Source organism: Diceros bicornis, chromosome 19 (genome assembly GCF_020826845.1).
Source record: "Diceros bicornis minor isolate mBicDic1 chromosome 19, mDicBic1.mat.cur, whole genome shotgun sequence".
Lineage (NCBI taxonomy): Eukaryota > Metazoa > Chordata > Mammalia > Perissodactyla > Rhinocerotidae > Diceros > Diceros bicornis.
In genome coordinates this window covers 12,654,542-12,680,187 of record NC_080758.1, presented here as the reverse complement: position 1 = coordinate 12,680,187, position 25,646 = coordinate 12,654,542, and the positions used below count along the sequence as shown (strand labels likewise).

The following is a 25,646-nucleotide window of genomic DNA, read 5'->3' as shown; positions in this document are numbered from 1 at the left end:
TGCATAGATTATCTCTGGGAGGAAGACTCATGAAGCTGTTAACAGGGTTGCCTCTGGGAAGGAAACTTCAAGTACACCCTTTTGTACAGGTCGAAAAGGATTTTCTTTTACCATGAGTAAAAATGACCCACCAGTTCAATAAGAACCCCATGCCACAGGAACAAAATGGCCTCCTTGTAGGCAGTGCCTCCATTCCCGTCCTCACTGTCTCCAGCTGCCTAAGCTGCTTCTAACAGTTGACGACAAACACGGACCATTGATGTTCTCAATCATCGTTTTTATTAATTGGCTTTATAGGCTAAAGTGCATAGTAAAGACAAAAAAGGAAATGCACACATAGGAAAGGGACGTTTTTCTTGCCAACATTAGAAAGACCTGAGATGCCTAAGTGTCTGTTCTAGGGAACACTGGACTAAGGGAATATGTATGCAGGCAGCAGGCCTGCGGGCTGGTTTCTGGCATGGGTCTGGGGCCTGCAGAAGCTGCTGGCATGCTAACCCTGCCCAGGCAAAAGCTGCAAGAGGGTGTTGGGACAAAGGGTCACACTTTGGATAGGTGCTGCTGGTACCAAATGTGAGTTTAGTTCCATTCAGGGCCCTGGGGAACCAACACTGCTACTGAACTTCTACTGCAGGCAGACCTCCACCATCACAAGGTGCAAGTCACAGGACAGGGTATGGGAATCACTCCTTAGTTAGCCTAGGCCCGCTGCATAAGCCCCCAGCTGTGGTTAGTCACACTCCTCTCCCTCTCAGTGAATATGTAACTGGGTCACGGTTCGTCAGTGAAGTCTGTCTTAGCACATGTCTCCGTCTCCTGGAGTGAGGGTGCCCAAGGAGGAGGGCAGGAGGGCTTCTTGTGCTCCCTGAAAGGAAAAGCAGTTCATAGATGACTCCTCTGGGCCTCTTTACTATAATGCAAGTTAGTTTGCAAGTTAGGGCCTGGCAGTTAGAACGAGTCGGCTTCACTGAGCTCATACTCTGTGCCCCGGGTATGCATTGTAGAAATTGTAGAAAAAACATCTGACCGAGTCAGGACCCGAAGTGAGGACCCAGAGATACCACTAGGTAGCCCTAGGTGGAAGCCCCATGCATGCTCTGGGGAATCTGTCCACTAACTTGCAGGAGAGAAAAAGAGAAGAAATCTGTTAACTTTCCTCTCAGTTCTGGAGGTAAAGTGCTTACTCTAGCGCAGGGTTAAATCTAGAAACAAATGTGGGCAAGCCCTAAAAGTGGATCCTTAAATAGGTGCTAAGACTAAAGGACGATAATAAAAAACCAAACTTCGCTTCTTCATAAGAGAGCCGACCCCAGCTGTATGGTGGCCAGGGCAAAAGGCAGCGGTATGCCATCTTTTACAACATCCTCTGGATCTCCTCAAAGTTCATCATGTTGTTGGCTGTGTCAGACCAGGCAGGATGCTGGGCTCCATCCATTTCAGAAGCAAGCTGGTTGCTCCTTTCCAGAGTATGATTTGTGCCCCCAATCACCTCCTTACAGTCAGGACATGTGCTCCTCTGCATGGCTCCCCCACAATCACCAATCACATAGATGTGGCCATTGGGGCACTTGAACCAGTGGCCACGAGAATAACCCATGGCGCTGACGATCTGCACTCGCTCTTCCTCTGAGATGCCCAGACCAGAGCAGGGAAGGACAGCTTTCAGAGCTTCCATCTTCTTCTGCACAAGCTGTTCATCCTCCTGGGTGAACTTACATGTTCTCTCGAGGATCTCCCGCACACTGTAGACCTCTTCTGCTATGCTCCCTCTCACCTTCCCCTCTGCTATCTTGCAGCGGGTCAGGAGGTTCACCAAGTATGTGAGCCTCTGGATTTCACTTTGGAGGTCATCCACTTCCTGGCTGGTGATGCTCAAACGCTTCTTGGCTAGCCACTCATGGACCTGGTCTAGTCGAGTCCTCACTTTCTCTTGTTCTAAGACATGCACCTTTTTCAGGGAATTCCACAGGCCAGCCAAGCGGTCATAGAAACTGATGTAATTCTCAACAAGGCTCAGGTCCCTCACTGACAGATTTTTCTGGGCCAGCTTCTCCTTCAACCTCAGGAAGTCTCCAGGAAGCAACTGGTAGAGGAGGCTCTTGCTCTCCAGAAGGGTCTTAAGTCGTTCCTGGCTGGTTGTGATTTCCCGTGCTGAGCCCTGGATCTTTTCCTTGACGATTTCAATCTCTTCCAGCCGCTGTTTGATGCTGGTTCCATACCTCAGGTTTTTGCGGATCGGCACCTGGCAGATAGGGCAGACCTTCAACCTGATGGCAACTTCACCATCCTGCTCATTCATGTAGCGGTCCAGGGCTTGCACCTCAAAGATGTGTGTGCAGTCTTCTAGCTGCACAAAGCGGGCATCAGGCTCATCCTCAGAGCCAAAGAAGATTTGGGTGACTTCTTCCTGGTGGCAGACACGGCACTTCTTGGGGCATGGTTCCCCACACAAACCAATGCAGGGGTGACCACAAGCCAGCAGCTTAGGACAAGGCACGTAGCAAGGGGGTCGGTTGCAGGGCTCACAGCAGAGTTTAGTACATTGGTAGTGTTGGCAGCGCCAGACACAGGGCTCCACACAGGAGCTGCACAGTTCCCCACACTTCTTCTTGCACTGGCTGTGGACACAGCGGTTCTGACAGGTCTCCTGGCAGGGCGGGCACTCGCCGATGCATGGCCCCTGGCACTTGTGTGAGCAGATGAGCAGGCGCTTGCAGGGCTGCTGACAGTGCTCATGGAAGCGCCCTTCGAAGCAGCTGTGGCAGGAGCCAGAGCAAGGATGCCCACAGTCCAAGACAGTGCCACACTTGGTGGTGCACTTGACTGGAAGGTCATACATGACGTCTTCCACATTACCACACTTCACCTGTTGGCTGTGCCCACACTTGAGTTTCACAGTGACCATCTCTGAACACAACCGCACACAGTCCTCACCACAGGGGTGGCTGCATCTGTGCCCACATTTCAGGACCTTGGGACAAGGCTCCTGGCAGCAGAAATCTGACTCAAGCATGGAACAAGGGACCATCTGCTTATGACCACACCGAAGAATGATTTTGGGCACCTTCACCTGACAAGGCTGACACTCTTGGAAGCAAACAAGGGGGCACCGGTGCCCGTCTTGGCAGATGACCTTCTGGCATGGCTTCATGCACTGGAACTCCTTGTGCGAGGAGTCATAGGGGTGGCAGGCACGGGTGCAGACGTGCCCACAGCCCAGCCGGAACTCACAGGGTAGGCTGCAGCCTCCTTCAGGCACTTTTTGAAAGTCAGAAGCTTTGGATACTAAAGTGTGGGTATCAGGGTGGTTCTGGCAGCACAGCCGGAGTGTTTGGCCTATTTGATTGTTCTCTCGAAGAGTATGGATGATCTTGCTCCATAAGGGCACCTTGGCCAGCATCTGAGTGTTTCCGATGCAGTACATCCCCTTCTTGGCACGGGACAAGGCCACGCAGATGCGGTTGGATATCTGGAGAAAACCCACTTTGCCTTCTTGGTTACTCCGCACTAGCGAGAGGAGGATGATGTCATTCTCTTCCCCTTGGTATTTGTCCACCACATGGACCCTGACACCAGCAAATGTCTTGGCAGGCATGAGTTTGCGCAGGCAGAAGAGCTGTCCGGTGTAGGTGGTGAGGATGGTGATCTGCGAGGGCAGGTATTCCTGGCACAGGAAGTACTTGCACAGCTCCACCACAAAGCGAGCCTCATGCTGGTTCTGGTGGCTTTTGCCTTCTTGGATTTCCTGTTCAGGAAAGTTGTGTTCTACAAAGAAAAGGTTGGAAGAAACTCCCTGGAAAGGAAAGAAGTGACGTTAGGAGGTTCACTCATGGCAGTTTTTTTCTTCCTATCTTCACACATGTTGGCCGCTGACCCCGTTCTAGGGTGAGACTATGGAAGGCTTTTTGTATACTCCATACCACACATCTTTAATTCTGGAGTCAGTTACCATGTACTTTGTTTTGAGGCCATGGCAAATAGTAAAATGGATAAAGAATTTGTCTATTTTAGTTTTTAAGATACTTATTTGATATTAAAATGTATAATAGCCATCCATAATCCAACCATCATAGTCTAGGGAATAAGCAGCAGCTATGATGGTGAAGATGACAAGAGAGCAGCTAATTTATGAGCACTTCACTGTGCTTACTGGTTTGCTTACATTATCTCCTTCAATATAATAATGTAATGAGGCAGCAACCATTATTCTCACTGTAAGAAGACCCTGACACTCAGAATTGATATATAATTTGCTAAAAGGTTACAAAGCTACTAAGAGGCACAGCCAGGATTAAAAAACCCACGTCTATGTTCTCAACTTCGATATTATTCCTCCTCGTAATAACCAGCTTTTGAAAAAGCTGGCTCTATTCCCTTCTGGAAGCCCTTTTCATCCTGAGGAAAATATAGCCTCCTAAGTTGCTGACAGCATCCGAGAAAGACCACGTAGGGCAGACTCACCTTAATCTTTTCATATTCGAGAACAGAAGGATGATTCTCCAGATGCTGGTAAATGTTGGGGGTCAAAAGCCGGGCAATTTCAGGGCGCATGCGGTGCTGAAACAAGACATGTATATCATTAGAAACATGGGCAGAGAATAAATGGACAGTTTTCTAAGACTAGGTTGCTGGTAGAAAACCTGGAAGGTAACATTTGAAAAGAATAGGGAGAAAAGGGCAGAATGTAAATAGCTTCTTCATCCAACACAAACTCAACACAGGCTATCTTGTGGTATTTTAAAATAGAAAACAAAATGAGTCTGACAGAGTCATTTCATTACGAAACTGGTTTTATTTTTATGAGCTTCTTGCTGGCAGTTGGCAGGGTCCCAGGAGCCTTCCCCTGGACATTCGGTAATAATAGAGGCCCAGCTTCTCACCTGGTAATTCAGACGGACAAAAGGAATGTTTACTTTCACCAGCCGTTCAAAGAGGGACACCTCAAGGTTGAAATTCTTGGCCAGATCATACACGTTGGCACTGGGTCGCAGCTGAGAAGAGAAATATGGCTGAGGATTCTCTATTGAAAAGATATTTTAAACATTCATCCATCCATCCATCTACCCACCCATCAAATGTTTTTCAAGTGCCTTCCATGTGCCAGGCACTGCTTTAGGTGCTGAGAGGCTAAGAATAAAGAGAGACAAGGGCCATGATGGCAAGAAATGAGGGTGATGTGACAGAGTGCCTAAGGATGGGGTTCTTTAGAAAGGCCTCTCTAAACAGTGACATCTGAGTTCACGCCAGCATGGAGGAAACTGCCAGTAGTTCAAAAAGCAAGCCATGAGAGGGAACAGAAAGGAGAGGGGGTGGGAACACAGTGAGCAAGTGAGATGGTGGTATGAGGTGAAGTCAGAGAAGCAGGCTGAACCCTGAGAACACTGGCCTTTGTAGGCCAGTTTAAGAAGCTTGATTTTTATATTAAGTGTAATGGGAAACCACTGGAGGGTTTTAAACTGGGGAGTGACATAATCTCATTTACTTTTTTTTTTTTTAATTCACTTTGGCTCCTTTATGAAGAATGGATTAGAGGGTGGTAAAAATGGAAGCAGGGAGGTAGGAAGCATACTGTTTTAACAGCCCACTTAAAAGGCCATGGTGGATTAGAATAAGTAGCAGAGGGAACAGATAAAATGGATGATGCTACCTCTAGAACATACCCCAAATCTAAGAGTACTTGCTCTTAGATTTAATGTGGGAGGTGAGGGAAAGAGGAATCACAGAAAGCCACTAATAAGACTGAGGACTGGTGAAGCAGAGAGGCCAGGGTCTTCCTGTCTGATTCCAGCCGCTCAGAGAACTAGCCCATCTTCCAGGGGCTCCTGCTCTACCTGCTGGTGGTCCCCAATCAGAATGAGGTGCTGGCAAGCTTTGCTCAATGTGGTAATGGTGTGGGCCTCAAGGACTTCGGCAGCCTCTTCCACAATGACGATCCGAGGCTCCACCTTCTGCAGGATCTGGCGGTATTTGGCAGCACCTCGAGTTAAGAGAGGAAGGTCCTCTGAGCTGATGCACTGAACCCACCAGGCCACTGGGCTTGTGGGTTGGTGACTCCTGAACCTGGGTCTGTGATAACTGAGCCCTCACATTCATCCAGGGCTGTGGTGACCACTGAATGAGAGAAAAAGTGCTGCTGGGTGGTCTCCAGAGCATCATACCCATGTTGGTCATTGTTGGGGTTCCAAATGCAGCAGGCACAAGTGCGTGGATTTCACCAACAGTTCCCTAAACACAGCTTGTTTCCAATAGCTTTTCATGGTATTATCCTCTAACCTACTAAAGAAGCTTCTCTTTACCTTCCTAGATAATCTGACAAGAGCTTGGCACCAGGAGTGAATGGCTGGAGCAGGTAAATTTCCCCATGCTTTCTTACCTGTGGTTGTCATTCCTACAACCTGAGCATCTTTCAGGATGTGCAGGTCTTCCTGGAGTCTCAGCTCAGCCAATCTCTCTGCTGATGTGCGGTACTGTTGCTCATAGCTGAGGATCTTCCGGCGGGTGTCAGCCTGGTACATCTGTAGCCACAGCCTGGAGAATGTGAAGAACCAGGGAGAGAAAGTCGTGTGCTCTTTGAAAAGGTGGAGGAACCCCCTTCAGTGTGCCCTGTGTATGAATGGAACCTAGACCCTTAGGAGCTTATAGGCCACAGAGAGAGGGAGGAGACACCCAGATGTGCAGGGACCCAAGAGTCCAAATGTCCAGCAAAAAGATGTGCAGAAATATATATATAAATAGTCAGGAGCTAAGAAAGGGGATGGGATAAAGAACAGAGGTTGATTATTGGGAAGAGAGTAAGGGACTTCAAAAGCTTCAATAAGAATTTCTTACAAATTCTCCCTTCCCCATACCTGCCTGAGTCCCCTCCTCTCCCCTAATTCTCCACAGAGTCTTATTTTACAAGTAAAATAGATCATGTCACTACTCTGCTGTAAAACCTTCCAATGGCTTTTCAATACTCTTCAGATAAAATCCACGCTCCTCACCTTAGCCCTACCCTGCGCAGTCTGGCCCATGCCCACTTCTCTGACCTCACTTTCCATTTCTCTCCCGGAGCCACAGCCATGCTGGCTGCCCTCTTCCAATTTCTCAAACAGACATGTTCCTTCCCATCTCAAGGCCTTTACCTATGTGGTCCCCTCAATCTCATCTGCTCCTCCTTCCTTGTTGGACTTATTAATGCCTACTCATTTTTCAGATCTCACCTCCAATGTCACTTTCCTGGATACCTCAGACCAGCTCAGATCTCAGATTAATATTCTGAGCACTTCTTGCTCTTTTCTTTCTTAGTGCTTATGCCCATTTCTAACTTTTTATTTGTGAAATTAACTGATTTGTCTCCCTGGACAGACTCTAAACTCCAGGAGGGTAAAGTCAAGTGTCTGTTCTATCACATGACTGCATCCCTAGCACTCAGCTCAGTGGGGGTGCTCAACCAATCATTAGTTAACATTGTTGAAGGTCTGGGAGGAGGTTATGTTCTAGGAACAGAAAAGGAACCCAATGGGGAAATTACAAGGGCTGGCCGGGGGTGGGTGGGGAGCGGGCACAGTACCTATAAAGCTGCCAGCGAGAATTTAGGTCCAGCTGCCAAACATCCTGGATTTCATTGGCCTCAGCCTCGGTCATGGTATTCAGTTTGCGAAGCTCAACCTTTACTTTCTTCTTCATTTTCTTTTTCTGGCTGCGCTGGGTCTGCAGACATCAATACCAGCCAAGGTCACCATTTGAGCAGAGGTGGGCTCGGTTCTAAGCCCAAGGTGGGGGCCAGAGCACATAAAAAAAGGGGCTGCCACCTCTGATGAACTTCTTTGAGTGTCTCACACTCTCCCAACAGATACTCCACTGCAGAGTGGCTAAACGAGGGCTCTGGAGCCAGTTTGCCTGGGTTCAAAGCCCCATCTACCTCTTATTAGTTGTGGAACCTAGAGTAAGTTACTGAACCTCTATGCACCTCAGCATCCCCTTCGATAAAATGGGAATAATAATAGTACCTCTTCATAGGGTTGTTGGATTGACTGAAGGCGTAAATACATGAAAAATACCCAGAATACTGCTGGCACTAGTTATAACTGAACATCTTCTGACCACAGTCTGTTTTTCATTCCTAAAACATGTGTCATGAAAGGAGTGAGATGAGTCTCTCTCGTTGAATGCTGTACAGGGCCTGCTAAGATGGTCTTAATGCCATCATATTGAGATAGTACTTTAACAAGTGGGTGAAAGGCACCATTCAGGAGAAAGTACTCTCCCCTGGCTCTGTCACTGAGTCTGAGGCCACGAGCCTTTAGAAGGATTGGCATGTGAGACGGATGTCACAGTATTGTGGGCCTCCTCCCACTTCAAAACCAAACAAAGCAGCTTGTCCTGAGGCCATGTGGCAGAGAGTTGCCCAACCCATGTTTCCATGTATTGGGATCATGACGCTGCCCATCACATATCGTGACGTTGAACTGAACTAGGAGATTGGGTTCAAAGTCACAGACCAATGAAAATTGCAACCAGTCAAAGTTGCCCTTGATGGTCCCTTAAATCATTAGTGGGATTCAGAAAACATTTTCAGTATCCAGTCCTCTATTGTCATAGTAATACACGGTAAATTCTGAGGACCACTGGGTTCTACCAAAGGAAGGAGCAGAGGAAAAGTATGGGCCTTCACACTATTCTGGCTTTAAGAGAAATATCAAATTCCAGGGTGAATGAAGGATGAATATTCTATCCAGCCTGTATGGCTTACTTCATTTTGTTTTACCTGAATCCTCTAAAATCTTAATGCATGTTCATATACTTGTTTGTAGTCGAGAAGAGAACATTCATGAAAGCACCAAGCACTGAGACCATAAGCGTTTGACTGGACTCATATGTGCTGCATTTTTCTACAAGTTCAAGAGAAGCCCTTGGCTATCTGCTCCCTGTCTTTCTAAGCTGGCATTTCTCGCCAGGGTCCCTCTGAAAGGCCATAATTTTTATACTGTTAGGAATTGGACCCATCTTATAGCAGGGTTAGGTTGTAAAATGGGTAAATTAAGCTACTTGTGAGGATAAGGTGAATACACTGCAACAGAAGTGGGCGAAAATAAGAGCCTGCAGTCCTAGTCAGAACGGAAGCTCTCAGGCCTGTTTCAGGCGAGTCTAACCCCCACCCACCTCGCAGTAATAACTGAATTCCCATTTCCATTCTGTTAGGGCTTTCAGGGGCCACAAGGAAGTGAGTTTACCTCCCACTCTTCTAGGGGTTGCTCCTGCCCAGCTGCTGTCCCAGGGCCATAGTTGTCTAGCCTCATGGCCAGAAGCGCTTTAGCCAGCTCCTGGACTGCCCCATTCTCCTCCTTCTTCCGCCGCCGGGGCCTCACCACCTCTTCCTCCTCAATCACCCGGTCTGCTTGAATCAGGTCAGCCTCCTCTGCGATCTCAATCAGTGAACCCTCCTCTTCCCGTTCTTCCTCCTCCTCCCCTTCTGCCTGGGCTAAGAGAGGAAAGTGGGCAGGACAGCGATGGAGACTCTTGAAGCCCAAGGATGGAAGAGGGTACCTATAAGAGCTTAGGTGCATGAAGACATTCTCAAAGGGTTTAAGTGGTTACCTCTGGGGAGGGAAACTGTGAAGAATGAAAGTTAGGGGAGGGAAACACAGGTTTCCTTATACACTTTTTTGTTACATTTAAAAAATCATATGCATGTATACCTTTTTAAGAAAGATTTTACTCATGTCAAATACATATACAAAGGAGAGTACACTATGTAAATGTGCAATCTGAAGGATAATAAAAATATATAAAATGAACATCCAGATACCTTCCACCCAATTTAAGCAGAAAATTACCAATTTCTTTAAAGACCCTTGTGGGCCCTCCTAATCTGAATTTTACATTCATTCCTCCCTTTAAAAAAAAAAAAAAACTCAACCACATATATAATGCATATACATCTCTACTAAACAACACACTGCCTAGTTTTCACTTTTTTGAGCTCCATTAAATAAATGGAATCATATTGTATATATCTTCCTATAATCTGCCTTTTTCATTCAGCATGTTTTTGAGATTCATATATGTTGCCGTACATGCTATAATTCATTCCTTCTCACTGTTGTACAGTATTTCATTATCTGAATAGAATGTAATCGATCCATCCATTGTACAAATGTTGATGGACATTTGAGTTCTTTCTGTTTTTCTATTATCTATAAAGTGGTTGTGCCAATTAACATCCTCATTAGCATTGTATCAGAGTTCCCACTGCTCCACATTCTTATCAATGCATGGTTATATCAAACTTTTAAACTTTTGCCGATCTGGTAGGTATGTAATAGTATCTCATTGCGGTTTTCTTTTTCATTGTGGTTTTAATTCCTCTCGTTTCTAATGAGCACTTTTCATATGTTTATTGATTTCCTATTCTGTAATGTGCTTGGTAAAAGGCCTTTACCTATTTTACTATTAAGCTATTATTTGTCTTTCCCTGACTGAGTATAGCTCTGGGTATTACTTTTAAGTCCTGCTCTTCTGGTCTTTATATCATATTCCACTTTAAGATGTGATTCTAGACATGCACTTCTTACCTGTATTTTCAGGTCCTGCAGAAGCAACACTTTGGGTGAAGGAACCGACACCCAGACCCAGCCACTCCAGCATCATGGAATGCTTCCAGCCCTGGAAGCAAACCCATTCGCTATCCTGAGGAAGGAAAAATTATCAGCCATGAGAATTCTGTGATACCAAGTGTGAAAGAAAGGTTTCCTTGAAGAATCAAAAGTAATTCCCTTAAAATTTAGAGGCTGCAAATTGGCAACTCTTGGACAACTGGATCATTTAATACGACTTGCATAGAATTTTAAAAATAAAAATTTCCTGCCTCTCTTGACAAAATCAGGGGCTAAGGCAGCAATAAGCCTGTATTGCTGAAGGGTAACAAATGGCTGGAAGCGGGTTGCTGCCACCCCTTTTCCACTTTCCCACCATCTTCTCTACTTCCCAATTTCTCATATCTAGCTTGCTTCTGTCATTTAAAGGACCTGACTGACCCCTTTAGGCTTTCGGGTTTATAATCCTGGAAATCACTAACGCACTGAAAATAGAGCTACCATGTCACTGGATCCCAGGCCAGCCACTTTTACCGAGATTGTATCAGTTACTTCTCATAATATCCTTTGAAGGCAGGCCTTATTATCATCCCTGTTTGCTTGCTGAGGGACCTGAGGATCACACTGGCCCAAGTCACATAGTCAATCTCTGTGACTTCAGTCTGTTGACTCCCAGGGTCTCTTTATGTGTTAGGTTGCCACGTTGTGATTTTGTTTCATTTAATAAGCACTTACAGCACACTTATTAAGTTAAGAAGTTTATAAATATTAACTTGTTTATACAAATAACAATCCTATAAGAATTAAGTTGATCTGTAAGAAATTGTCATTTTTGCAAGTCAAATTTGCAAATATTAGCAATTTCATATGGTTCAACTTAATGTTGCTATTATCCCCACTTTATAAAAGAGGAAACAAGCACAGAAAAATTAAGTAACTTGCCCAGAACAGAACCAGGATTCAAATCCAGCAGGATGGCTCCAGAGTCTTGTTCTTGACTAGTATACTCAACTGCCTCTCCTCATAAAAAGAAACTTTTCCATTATGGGAGCATCAGATTACCAAAGGGCTAATACTTTGGATGGCTGCTTCTGCTGGAGGCTCCCTCCAGGTACAAGAGATATGCTTATTCCCCCCAGGATGACCCCTACCTGTATCGGTCCATTCATCAGGCTTTTCCAATGCTGGGGGGAGATGTACTTCTCCAGGTGCTGCTCCCGTAGTACGCCGCGCGTGGTGCACTCCAGAGTCTGGGCCCCTTCATGCAGCTCTTGCTCTGACTCCTTCATCTGTGTCACAATCTGCCAAGAAGAGAGGGAAAGAAATGATGAGGTAGTATTGTCATCCCCCAAACTCAGTCCGTGCCTTGAGGGAAAACAAAGCTAAGAAAGGAATAGCAAGAAGGGAGAATAGGGGCCGGCCCTGTGGCGTAGCGGGTAAGTGCATGCACTCTGCTGCTGGCAGCCCGGGTTTGGATGGCGCCCGGGTTTGGATCCCGAGCACGCACTGAGGCACCGCTTGTTGGGGCCATGCTGTGGCGGCGTCCCATATAAAGTGGAGGAAGATGGGCACAGATGTTAGCCCAGGGCCAGTCTTCCTCAGCAAAAAAAAAAAAGAGGAGGACTGGCATGGATGTTAGCTCAGGGCTGATCTTCCTCACAAAAAAAAAAAAAAAAAAGAAAGGAGAATAAATAAACAGACCCAACAAACCAATTTCCCAAAGCACATTATTGTGGTCTTAAAACCAAAGGATTAGTATCTAAAATGTCTGAAAGACTCCTACCAACCAGTAAGAAAAGGAAACAAATAATACAACAGAAAAACAGGCCAAGGACACTGTGGTGGAGACTTCTTTTTTTCCTTAGTAATAAGAACTCAGTGTTTTGGTTGAGCACACTGCTGCCCACCTAGCAGATGATATTTCCCTGGTCAGTGGGCTGTAAGTAGAAGTGCTGTGGGTGGTTTGGGAGAAGTAGCCTTAAGGTCCTGGCAGGAGTTAGGAGCGGCAGTGTGCCTTTTTTTGTCCTTTCCCCATCTTGGATTACAAGAGCAAGGTAACACCATGGGATTAGCAGAAGGAACCTGAGTCCTTCATAGCTTTTTGGAGCCTCCCTATCTCCCCTGGACAGCCTACCCAGAAAGCCACTGCTATCTTTAGTTCCCTCTTGCGCTACCTCAGATATCCAAAGCTGAGACTTACACTCATGTAGGCCCTTCGGAGGTGCATGGGGAGGTTGCGGCGGAATTCCCGCTTGTTCCTCAGCTCCCTCAGGGTGAACTGCTTCAGGATTTCACTGTTGCTCCTTCCACCTACTCGCACGATGCTAGTCTTTTGACACTTGTAGATGCCTATGGAACAAAGTGGAGCACAGCAGAATTGAGAAGAGCTATGCTAGATTCTTTCAGGAGAGAGCTGTATGTGTTTGGGATGTTCTCTCAGCTGGTCCCTTAGGGAACAAACTGGTGCTTACAGGAAATCTACCCCATTAATGAGCAAGAAGGCCCCAGAGATGATGTGACCTGTGGAGCAGTAAGTGGTACTTAAGAGCAGAGGCTTTAGAATCAGACAATTGGGGACCCAAATCCTGCCTCCAACACTTACTGCTATGTAACCTGGGGCAAGTTACGTAACTTGAGCCTTAGTTTCTTCGTCTGTGATTTGAAGACAATACTACTTTCCTTATAGGACTACCTCCTGATAAACGAGGCAGTATCTTTATAGCTCCTAGGTAGTGCCTGGCACAAAGTAAGCACTTAGTAAATGTTCTCTATTATTCACTCTGCAAATATTTACTGATTGCTTATTATGTGCCAGGTATGTGCTAGGTTCTGAAGATATAGCAGTCAAAACACAGACTCAGTTCCTAACTTGTTCTCATATCTCACAGTCTGGCAGAGAAGACACACATTAAATAATTTATCATAACAGTGGTAAGTGCAGTAAGTGCTGTAAGTACATGATGCTGTAAGTGTATGACAGGGGATCTTACCCAATTTGGGTGGGATAGGGATCTAATCCTTGAGGATCTAATATTTAAACAGACCCTCCAAGAATAAGGAAGATTTAATCTAGATGAAAGGAGGATATAGAAGAATGGGAAATAATACTCTAAGCAAAAAGAAAAACATATACTCATTCATTCATTAATACAATTAGCATTTTTTAAGTGCCTAGTATGTGGCAAGATCTGTGAACAAAGCAAGAAACAGAATCAACCCTCTTCGTGTTTACAGCCTAGCATAGAGACACATGCAAATAAACTGTTATGTATGTGCTAAGTCTCTGAAGAAAAAATACAAAAAGAGACAACCTTGTCTGGGGCAACAGGGAAAGTCCACCTGAAGAGAGATTTAAGGTGAGACCTGAAGAATGAGTCAGAGCCAGCCAGGCAGGATGGGGTCAAGATGCAGAGAGAAGGAGCGAGAAAAAGTACATTCTAGGCAAGGGGAACATCATGGGCCAAGGGAGAAGCTGAAGGAAAGTCAAGGAATTGAAGACAATCAGTGTTGCTGGAGTTAGGGAAAATAAGGGAAGAGGTTCAGAGTTAGGCTGCAGCAGACTACATACAGCCTTGCAGGTCATAGTAAGGACTGTGAACTTTACTCAAAGAGTAATAGAAAGCTACTGCAGCTGCTGACGGCTCAACCAAATGTCTTGATAGAGAACAATTTTGCCTATAGACATTACCTTCCAGAAACTGGTCCAAGGCATGATTAGTATAACATACAACCAAGATGGGGAACTTCTGAAGGCCAATTTGCCAAACAGGCTCATTGGTTAGAAGGGCCTGAACAATTTTTAGACCCACATAGGTTTTGCCTAGAAAACAAGGAAAAAGGAGAGTTAAAAAACTTAGAGACTTCCTAAAAGTAGTAATGAATTACTTATAGCAAATTATTATTATTTAAAAAAATTTTAAGGTAACACATTGAGATGGTTTAAAACCCAAGAAGCACAAATGGGTATCCAGCATGTGCGGCATAACGACATTTCAGTCAACGACAGACCACATATGTGATGGTGGTCCCATAAGATTAGTACCACATAGCATATGTGTGTAGTAGGCTATACCACGTAGGTTTGTGTAAAATACACTCTTTGATGTTTGCATAACGACGAAATCGCCTAATAATGCATTTCTCAGAACACGTCCCTGTTGTTAAACAAAGCATGACTATAACGAAAAGTCCCCTCACTCTGTCCCCTAGCCACACAGTTCCTCTCTTTGAAGCAACCAGTGCTAACAGTTTTTTGTGTAACTTTACAGAGATAGTCATTCTATGTGTATACAAAAAAATATATAGTCTTTTTCTATTCTTTTTTTTAATACAAATAGCACACTATTTTCACTGTCTTACATCTTCCTTTTTTCACTTAATGTATTTTGGAGGTGGTTCTCTATCAGTACATAAAAAGAATCCCCATCTTTTCTGGTTTTCACAGCTGTAAGGTATTTTTTAGCCAGTTCCCTATTGATGGACATATACATTGATTCCAATCTCATGTGGCAAATTATTTAGAAATGCTTTTAATATACCACAGTAGACTTGCCTTTGTGATAGCAGGGAAAAACTCATAGAAATCAACATAGGAGTTAGAGTTATGGGCTCATTAGTAAGTGGCCAATAATTAATTAAGTCTACAAATAGCTAAATTCTTACATTGTATCAGGCTGAGAACGTAGCCATGGTCATCAAAAAACTCAAAGTTGAGTGAGGGAGTGATAAAAGAAAACCAAAGATGTCAGTATACCATGATAAATAATTTCTTCCTTCCTTTTTTGTCTTCAAATTATATGTATTGAGTGGCTAATAGGTGTCAGGCACTGGGTTAGGTGCAAGAAATACAACAGTGAGCAAAACAGTCATGGTTCTTATCTTCCTGGACCTCATAGACTTACAGAAGAGAAAGATAATTAATCACACAAACGAAATCATAATGTGGGAAATAAATGCATGGTGCCAAGAAAACATATAATTGGGATTCTGGCCTAGTCGATGAAGTAGAAGAGGATTCCCTGGCGAAAGGACAGTTGGTTTTTATTTTTTATTTTTTTTGGTGAGGAAGATTGGCCCCTGAGCTGACATCTGTTGCCAATCTTCCTCTTTTTGCTGAGGAAGATTAGCCCTGAGCTAACATCCATGCCCCTCTTCCTCTATTTTGTACGTGGGACACCACCACAGCACGGCTTGATGAGCAGTTCATAGGTCCGTGCCTGGGATTGGAACGTGTGAACCCTGGGCTGCCGAAGCGAAGCTCGCGAACTTAACCACTACACCACCAGGCTGTCCCCCCAGGAAGTGACAACTGGGTAAGAGTGGGCAAGAGGGAATAGGAATGGACTGGTTGAGGGGTTCCTGACACCTTCTTGATGAGTGAAGACCAAGGCCTGGCTCCAGCAGTAGAGACGAGACAAGCAGGCAGACTGAAGAGAAGTTTCAGAGGTAAAATTGATTAGAACTTAATAATGATTCCGCTGGGGTGGGGAGCAGGAAAGGATAACTCCTAGGTTTCTAGTTTGGAGGACTGGATGGATAAGGATACCTCAGGAGGAGGAAAGAAAATCTTTATAATTCAATATTTACTCTATCCCTTCCCACTGCTTCCTTCCCCTTAGAATGGATACTTTTTGGGATTTTCATCTCAAAAATGACCTCCTTTACTACTTCCCCTTCATACTCACAGGCAGGCTCTTTCCTAGTAGCTCCGCGCGTGTGTGTGTGTGTGTGTGTGTGTCTGTCTGTGTTAAGCTAGCCTGAAATGATTAGTATACTCAGAACTAAAGAATCCTAATTCAAGTGATAACATTAGGGGAAATTATTTGCAACATGCATATTCTGAATAATCACACAGCTCCTACAAATCAATAAAAAAAAGAAGCCATTCAATAGAAATACAGGCAAATACAAAAAGATAATCCACAGAAGCAGTAATATAAACAGCTAATAAACACAAGAAAGGATATTTAATCTCATTCTTAATTAAAGAAGTACAAATTAACCACTGTGATATACATTTCCAGAGAGCAATTTGGAAATATCTATTAAAATTATAAATTCACATATTCTTTGATCCAATTAGGAACTTCTCTTTTGGATATATTCTGTTTGTGTGTGAAACAACTCAAAAGAAGGCTATTCACAGAAATATTGTTTATATTAGTAAATCACTCCATGGGGAACTGGTTAGAGATTATGAGCTAGCCATACAATGGAATACTATGCAGCCACAAATAAGAGTGAGACACTACTTACATTTCAATATGAAAGGATCACCAAGATATTTTATAAGTGAGCAAAGCAACATGCAGAAGAGTTTCTAGCATAGTAGGTTAAAAAAAAAAAAGCGAGGGGGGGCAGCTCTGGTGGCCTAGTGGTTAAGTTCAGTGTGCTCTACTTTGGTGGCCCAGCTTTGGTTCCCGGGTGCGGACCTACACCACTTGTCTATCAGTGGCCATGCTGTGATGGTGGGGCTCACATACAAAATAGAGGAAGATTGGCAACAGATGTCAGCTCAGGGAGAATCTTCCTCAACAACAACAACAACAAAAGTGAGGGGAATAAATATAAGTATGCATTTGCTTGACTATTCATAGAGTATCTCTGGAAGGATAAACAAGAAAGTAATAACATTGTTTGCTTTAGGGAAGGGAACTGAGTAGGATGGTGGAAGGAGGGAGACAGAGACTTTTAAAAAATTCGGAACCATTTTTTATTAAAATGTAAAATTAAAATTAATAATGAGCCAAAATTTTTAACCTCTCAGATCAGCAAAAACTGCTGATCAGCAAAAAAGATTGATAACATATAACATTGCTAGAAAGGATGTAAGGAAACGGGAACACTAATTCATTCTTGGTGGCAGTACAAACTGATACATCCTTTTTTTTAAGCCCTGAAAGCACTACTTCTATTATGTATATTTTCCCATCATTATAGGTGTTTCTTATCAGAAAGGACTTTCTATTCTGTTATATTAACTTTTTATCATGAGTTGCCATTATTTTATCAGTGTTTTTTAAAAACCTCTCCCTGCCTTTTTTTTTTGCGAGGAAGATGGTCCCTGAGCTAACATCTGTGCCAATCTTCCTCTATTTTTTGTACATGAGACGCTGCCACAGCATGGCTTGATGAGTGGTGTGTAGGTCCGCGCCTGGGATCTGAACCCACAAACCCTGGGCAGCTGAAGCAGAGCACATGAACTTAACCATTATGCCACTGGGCCAGCCGAAGACGGGCGGGCCCCGTCTTCCTGCTGTTTTTTGGGTATATCCTGTGGGAGGGTAATTCAGCAGTACCTACTTTAACTATTAACGTAAATTCCCACTTCAGGAAAAAAACTACAGAAATAATAAGCAGAGTACCCAAAGATAAACACTCACACAGATACAGATATATGGATACTTATTATAGTACTAAAGAAAAATTATGGTACATTCATACCCTAGAGTGAATGCAGGCATAGCAAAAAGAGTGAGGTACATATCTAAATGTGACTGTAGTGTAGAGAATGTAAAAATGTTCATAACATGTTGCTAAATATATACATATAAATTGTAGACCACTATATAGAGTATGATCACATTTCTGTTATTAAAAAAATAGAAAAAGTATGCATGTATGTATGTAAACATACAAATATACATGTAGATACAAAGATATATCAGTGTTAACCTTGGGGAGCATCTGGAAAAATACACATCAAACTGCTAATAGTAGTTATCACCCCAGAGTAGGATTAGAGAATGGCATATGGGGAGGAGGGTGTAGGGAGGTACATTTCCATGAGAAGCAAGTACAGTTTGTTAGATAGAAGAGCCAGGACTCCAGAGCCAGACTGCCTGAGTGCAAGTCCTAGGTCTGTCACTTATCATCTGTGTGAGCTTCAACAGATTATTCAACCACTCTTTGCCTTATTTTTATCAAAAACAGAATGGTTTCTACCTCATAGAGTTATTGTGAGGATGCAATGAGTTAACATGTAAAGCATGTAAAACGGTACTTGGCGCATAGTGCTATTACTATATACTCGAAATTATTTAATTTAAAGTAATATAAAATCACATAAATTCATACAGCCTTTGGTGAAGCAGAGCTAACACATCTTCCTAAGTCTGACCCCTTAGCAGTCTTTTCTAACCTTGTGATTTTGGTCTATTACTATTAAACCAATGGGTCCCCACAGGAAAATCACTATGAACAGTTACTTTATAAACAAGTTTGATGCTCATTTCAGGGGAATGTTTCTTTTTTTGTGTGTGTGAGGAAGATCAGCCCTGAGCTAACATCCATGCCAATCCTCCCCTTTTTGCTGAGGAAGACCGGCTCTGAGCTAACATCTATTGCCAATCCTCCTCCCTTCTTTCTTTTTCCCCCAAAGCCCCAGTAGATAGCCACATGTCACAGTTGCACGTCCTTCTAGTTGCTGTATGTGGGACGCGGCCTCAGCATGGCCAGACAAGTGGTGCGTTGGCGCGCGCCTGGGATCCAAACCTGGGCCGCCAGCAGCGGAGCGCGGGCAGTCAACTGCCAAGCCACGGTGCCGGCCCACGGGAATGTTTCTAATTGAGACACTCTAGAAACCTAGACTCAAGCCTCCCTTGCCTATCTCATAGGGCAGATGACATGTGTTCTTAAAAACTCTCTCTTACCTGTTCCAGGAGGTCCTTGAATAATAGCCAGTTCCCTTGTGAGAGCAAACTGCAAGGCTTCCATCTGGGAGTCATCCAGCTTCAGGGCTTCTTTTGAGGGCCACTGGCTGGGGTCTAAGACATTAACTCTGGTATGTCTCAAGTGCTCAGTGTTCCTCAGAAATTCCCCAGTGGCTGAGGGATTCTTTATTAAGGGAGTGAAATCATATCTGCCCCCCATTATCAAGTACCTTGGCTCTTTCACATGAGAATCACACTCCACGATGTTCCTCTGGAAGGGGATGTCTTCCTCCTGGATCTCCTGGAGCCCTTCCAGGACGTGCCTATAGGCCTCAAAGTATGCAGTTGTCTCCACCATGAGGAAAGAGTCAGAGGGCTGGACCTCTGCTAGCAGCTGTTGGCTCTGCTCATTGAAGCAGAGCTGGACAATTCCTTGGCAGAGATCTTCCTGCTCCCGGTTGGACACAGTGGCAAAAAGAAATGTCTCAAAGTTGTCCTTGGACATGCACACCAAGGACCCATAGAGCAATCGCTTAGAATTCTGCCAGCGAACGAACTTCAATGGTTTTGTGTCAAACTGCACTTTGTAGACAATGCCTGATGATGAACATATGGGGGTAATAATCCTGGTATCAAAGTAGATTCGGATGTCATCAAACTTTCTTTTCCTCAGGCCTTGGTCTTCAAAGCTTTGGAGAAGTTCCAAAATGCCTTCTCGTAGGGGTCTGACAAAATCTTCTCGCAGGAGTCGGAAATGGGTATCCAGATAGACAGCAGTGCTGTCATATTTTCCAGAAATGATGTTGGGGCGGAGGAATGGCCTCTCATCCAAGTGCACTTCGTTGTAAGTAGGGTAAATGGGCATGGTCCGGTAGCTCTCAACCTGGTCTTCTGACTCGGGCTGCACTAGAGTATAGGTGTCCACTCTTAAAGTGCCCTCTCTCCTCTTTTCCTGCAGATGTTCGATGATGGTCTGCACCTTTTCCAGGTTCTTCTCTGTCTCCTCTTCTATGTTAACACCAGAGGCTCTCAAAGCATTAAGAGAAGCTGGCAGGAGGGAAATGAGCATGGAAGTTTCCTGCACAGAGCTGGCAGGGAAGACGCTCACAAGGTCCTGGAGGAGGGAGATGATGTTGCTAATGTGTTCTGGATACTGATTTCGAATGTCAGGGGTGGGTTCAGTGGTCATTCCTACCACATAAGATGGCAGGCAGAACTTGAGGAATGTGGAGTTCTTCAATATGCCCAGGACATGCAGAACGCTCTGGCGGTCCATTTTGGAACTGCAAGCCTTGCGAAGAACCTGGCAGATGAGCTCAAGGAAGCTGGATTTTATACCAGGTTGAGACAGGAGCTCTTTCAGCCCTGAACTTGTGGCAAGTGTGATGACCACCTCAGAGGGGTCTTTCTGCAGAAGACTTTCTAGGAACTTGTAGCCCAGTTTTTTCACCTGCTGTGGCTGTTTTGCAGGGTTCTGGTGGGGGGCCCGCCACTGCTGGAAGTTTTCATCAGACCATTGTGGTCTGCGGTTCCTTCCCTCCTGGTTGCCATTTCTCTGCCTGGTGTCATTCTCTTGACCATGTCTTTGGCCTCTAGGTTCATCATTGGTGTGCTCCTCATGGTTCCTTCTTCCCTGATGTGGGTTCCTGCCCATGGCCCTAAACCTCTCTTCTCTTTGCCGGTAAGGAACAGGATGGTTGTTGGCTCTAGGATGCCTTCCGGGCTGGTTGGCTCCTCCTCTGAGAGCACTGGCTGGGGGGTTATTGGCCTGGTTTCTAGCTCTTGGTGGTAACTCTCCATCCATAGGCCCTAAACACAATGGAAATATTGCTTAACACTAAAGTCAAGGTGCAAGGAAACCCAATAGGACAACAATGAATATGCTCTCATTTTCCAAAACAACTAAGGAGCTTAGGTACTATTTGGAGAGAAAAAATGTTTCCTACCAAGCTGGGTAATAAATGTAAAATAGATTACAATGGTTGCTGTATATATTATGAAAATATTGTTTTTTCAGAGGGTACAGAAGGGAAAAAGGAATATACGTTTGTTGAGTGCCTAATACATGCCAGAGAATAAATATTTGCAGTATCTCATTTAATCTTCATAAGCTGGGATTGTTTCAGGGGGTCAAAGAGATCAGTTCATTGTTTGTAGTCTCTTGCCAGTACCAAACAACAGTCAGAGCATGCGTTTCAGAGCCAAACAGACCTGGTTCAAATCTTGGCCTGGGCACTTCCACACTGCATAATCTTGGCCAAGTTGTATAATTTCTCTAAGCCTCAGTATCCGGCTTGTTGTAAACATTAAATGTTTATAAGATAACATAGTATAGTACCTGATACATAAAAAGCTCTCATTAATGTTAGTTATTACTAACAGCACTAGTAATAACCCTCTATTGGGAATATACTATTGATTTCTAGGGCCATTAGTTTCATCACTAAACAATTACAAAGGTATGTCATAGGCAACAGAGGCCTCAAGGGGAATAAAACTATAAAGGGAAATGCTTCTTGAACTTTGCCCAAGAGCAGATGGCAAAGGGAAAGGTGAGGTTTCCTTTACCAAGATGTTTTTGAGCTAATTAATAGATTGTGAAAAAAACTGAAAAATGAAACTCAACTTCTGTTTCAGGAAGGTGAAAAATGAAACTAAAACCCTGATTCAGGAAACTGAAAAATGAAACTTAAGTTTTCCTCCTTTCTGCAGCACGAGTTCATCCACATAGTACTTATCTATTATCAACCCTCAGACAAGAAAGTGTGGGGAGAGGGAGGAGACACCCAGTACACACAGGAAAGCTAACACCACCCTGTGGATGAAGCTGAACTTGTCTTCCTTGATCTGCCTCACATTTCATAAGTGACCTTGGCCAACATACCCAAGTCCAGTTTTTTTCACTTTCCTCTCCTCTAAAACTGATTCTGGAGCTGATCCAACTTACCAGAAGGACTTGGAGATATTAAAAACAACCAAAATAAGACTGTATACAATGAATTAATGGTAAAAAATGTTGTGAAAGTTTCAAATGCACATCACATTCAAGATAATCATACCATTTCATGAAAGACATCAGATGCTAAATCCACTTATGTATATTTTTCCTTGTTTCACAGCTTCTAGAGAAAATTTTAATGTGACAACATAAAGGAATATTTGGTAAGATATAAACACTGTACTACTGAACTCTAAATTTTTCTAATTGTTACTTTCATATTTACTTTTCAAACTCCCAAGATATCAGAAGAAAGTCCTACTTTTAATATTCTGATCTGATTAGAAGATTCAATGTATTGGAAGAACAGAAAATGGTATCGTTTCTCATTCTTTCAACATTCACATAACTCAAAAAACAGTTCTTCTTCATTTGTTCCATAGCTAAAGCTCGGATGACATGTTGCAAACTTAGGGAAAAGCACGAATCCATTTGGTTTTGTTTTAGAAGGTGCTGAACAAAGAGAACAATCACTGCAGTAGAGTGATACGTTTGGAACTAACTTTGCTTTGGTGACTAGGACTCCAGACACATGCTATCAAATACACAGCCACTAGCTATGTGTGGCTATTAAGCATCTTAAATGTGGCTAGTCTGAATTAAGATGTGTAAAATAACACATGAAATTTTGAAGATTTAATATCAAAAAAAGTTAAATATCTCATTAAAATTTTTTTATAACATCTTAAAATAACATTTGAGTATTTGGGAGGGTAAATAAAAACATTAAAATTATTAGACTACTATGATAAAATATATTCAATTATTATAATACAATAATATTATTTGGATATATTGGCTTAAATAAGACAACTATTTTATTAAATTAATATTAAATTTTTAAAATGGATTTCACCTATTTCTTTTGCTTTTTTTAATGATGCTACTAGAAAATTAAAAATTATGTTTTTGGCTTGCATTATGTTTCTATTGGATAGTGCTGCTCTAAACCCTGGAGCTATTTCCATTTCTGACACCTCATCACTATCTTTGCTAAGGTGAACTGCACTCATTCAACAGCTCTCTTAGGGAAAGGGAAGGACTGTCTGTTTTCAGAGTCATTTATGCTATAGCTAAGGAATAAGCCATTCTTTACTTAAGATTGACTTAAGTCAATCTTAGGTGGCCTGCTCATCCACAGGGAACTCAATTTTCTTCCCATTAGGGAGAAAACCTTACTCACCTCTGTGGTTGATATGGGGATTCCTGGGCCTGGTCTCTGGACAAGGTCTTCTGTCCTCCATGTCTGAGTTACCTGAATTCCTCCACGTTCACGTTACTTTCCGTTATTTGGAAATCTGCACAGATGGAGAATTATCAGTGCCCTTTAAACACAGCATCTACCAGAAAAAACCCCCAACAGCATTAAGCCAATCCTTCTGCCTCTACACCTTAGTGATCTGTTAACTAAGAGTGAAATACAAATTTGAATCAAGGGCACAAGTGTTCAACTCTGTGAATACCCAATTATGATATAACACATTAAATTCACAATTTAGGTGATTTCAAGGGGTCAAATTCCCCCTTCCCTTTATCCTTGCACTTGCTTGGGGAAGAGGGAGTGTCATCAATTCCTATTCAAAACTACTGTTTGGTTTATGCCTTTCGCCAAGTTACTTAATCAGTTGCTAGGTTTTGTTTTCCTCTCCAGTAAAACAGACAAATATTGTTGCCAGGATAGAAAGTATATTTTTGTTAATCCAAAAACCATGTATTCACCACCCCATCCAGCATTTATATCGTATAGTATTCTATAGCTCACAGTACTCTACAGTTTGGAAATAATCAGTAAGCAGTTATCCCTTATCCTACTCTTTGGAATGCAGCCAATCTGATTAAGCCCTCCACTCTACTGAATCAAGAGAGAGAAACTGCATGTTTCAATAACCTGGAGGCTTAGCATCCACGGGATGCTTGTTTCCTTAGGACCAGCTAGAAATCCGCAGTTCTTTCCTTTTCTTTCTTCTACCTTAATAGCTTTTGACAGTGGTCTTGTAAGAGGAAGAGGAAGTCCCTTTAATGGAACTCCTCAATCCAACTCACACACATCATGTGGGCTAGGGAAAGAGTGGGTGACTCAGAGTCCTCAGTGAAGGGACTTTTGAGACTGTCCTTCTCTCTGAGTTTTAAAATATTCATAGCTGGAAACTGTAAACAGATCTGGCATTACATGAGGAGTAGCTTTTACCCTCACGAAAAAAAGGAGTCCCTTTCCTTCCTGCTGGGAATACTTTCGGTGACTCTCTTCCCTCATCAAACTCTGCCCTCATGGTGCAGGTTTAATATTTAGAGTTTTCTTTTTTAAATAAAAAAACTTCTCTGAGGGGGAAACCCCCTCTTCCTCTTGTTGAAAAACATTAAAACAGAAACTCAGAAATTTTCTGAGATAAAGGAAGTGGAAGAAAAAAGAAACAAAAGGCAAGGAAACGGAAGAGCAGAGAGGAACAGGAAATGCCATGAAAAAAGCAGACTACAGTGGGTTTCTTTGGGAATCAAGGCCTAAAGTGCAGGAGAAAGCAAGGCAGTGATGGTCAGGCTGGTACAGGGGTCACAGCAGGGGAGAGTGGTAATTACCAGGGTGGGCAGCAAGAGGCGGGAGCCGGGTTTCAGGGGGAAGTCTCCAGGTCCTGAGAGGGGCTGAGAGGGGGTGGGGGAGTCCCTGGCTCCCAGGAGCCAGCAGGTCCTGCTGGAAATATTACGGGGTCAAGGCAGAGCCGGGCTGTGGTGGCTGAAGCGAGGGGCGGCGGGGGCGGCGGGGGAGGGCTGGGGGCCCAAGAAGAGGGTGGGGCTGAGCTCCGCTGGCGGCGCTCGCTGAAGCGACGGGGGAGCTGGAAACGGGGACAGGGGCTCGGGGTCCTGAGGGGTACGTGAGGTGGCGGGAAGTGAGGACAGAGGAGGATGAAGGGGCGGCTGTGGCAGGAAGCGAGGGCAGAGACGGGAGTGGGGGCAGAGGAGGTGAAGGCGCGCCGAGGGGCGCTGGGGTGGGTGATGGGTGCGCCGAGGAGAGGGCACTCTGAGGAGGATGGCGGGGGCGCTGAGAAATGACGCGGGCTCTGAGGGGGCGCCGGGGGCGCTGAGGAGGGTGACGGGGCTCCGGGGCTGAGGCTGCGCCGGGGCAGAAGCGGCGGCAGAGGCAGCGGCAGTGGGGGTCCGGCGGGCGGGAGCAGGTGCTGGCCGGGGCGCGGGGCGGGGGTGACTCACCCGGCTCCGGCGCGTCCTCTCGCCGCCGCCGCCGCCGCCGACTGGGGCTCGGGCTCGGGCTGGGGCCCAAGCAGGTCCCGGCCCCGCCCGGCGCCGCGCACTTTCGGTTTCCTTTCCCCGCAGAAGTTGGGCGGAGCGAGGGGCTGGGCGAGCGGGCGGCCGGGAGGAGGAGGAGGAGGAGGAGGAGGAGCGGGCCTGGGGCGGCGAGCGAGGGGGCCG

At 44.5% G+C, this 25,646-nt stretch overlaps 1 protein-coding gene across 2 annotated transcripts; it reads right to left on the bottom strand.

The window, feature by feature from the left end:
- Positions 1 to 1,043: 1,043 nt before the first annotated feature.
- ZNFX1 (zinc finger NFX1-type containing 1) lies at positions 1,044 to 25,527 on the bottom strand. 2 transcript variants are annotated; one of them, XM_058562497.1, is made up of 14 exons: positions 25,428 to 25,527; positions 23,410 to 23,524; positions 19,229 to 21,037; positions 14,266 to 14,397; positions 12,778 to 12,926; positions 11,729 to 11,878; positions 10,557 to 10,671; positions 9,216 to 9,463; positions 7,553 to 7,692; positions 6,374 to 6,528; positions 5,832 to 5,977; positions 4,881 to 4,991; positions 4,462 to 4,557; positions 1,044 to 3,793 (listed from the first exon to the last, which is right to left on the bottom strand). In XM_058562497.1, exons 2-14 carry the CDS (start codon positions 23,468 to 23,470, stop codon positions 1,355 to 1,357), a joined length of 5,751 nt encoding a protein of 1,916 aa, XP_058418480.1. In that variant the 5' UTR covers positions 23,471 to 23,524; positions 25,428 to 25,527; the 3' UTR covers positions 1,044 to 1,354. The 2 variants fall into 2 exon arrangements, with proteins under 2 accessions (XP_058418480.1, XP_058418481.1); XM_058562498.1 differs by lacking the exon at positions 25,428 to 25,527 and adding an exon at positions 24,801 to 24,939.
- Between the last annotated feature and the right edge of the window lie 119 nt (positions 25,528 to 25,646).

Excerpts from the sequence above, each read along its gene's own strand:
- ZNFX1 (XM_058562497.1), bottom strand. The coding sequence starts at position 23,470 with ATGGAGGACAGAAGACCTTGTCCAGAGACCAGGCCCAGGAATCCCCAT. Across the intron at positions 11,879-12,777 it reads TCCGAAGGGCCTACATGAGT|ATTGTGACACAGATGAAGGA; the intron begins GTAAGTCTCAGC and ends TCTTCTTGGCAG. Across the intron at positions 7,693-9,215 it reads AACCCCTAGAAGAGTGGGAG|ACCCAGCGCAGCCAGAAAAA; the intron begins GTAAACTCACTT and ends TGATGTCTGCAG.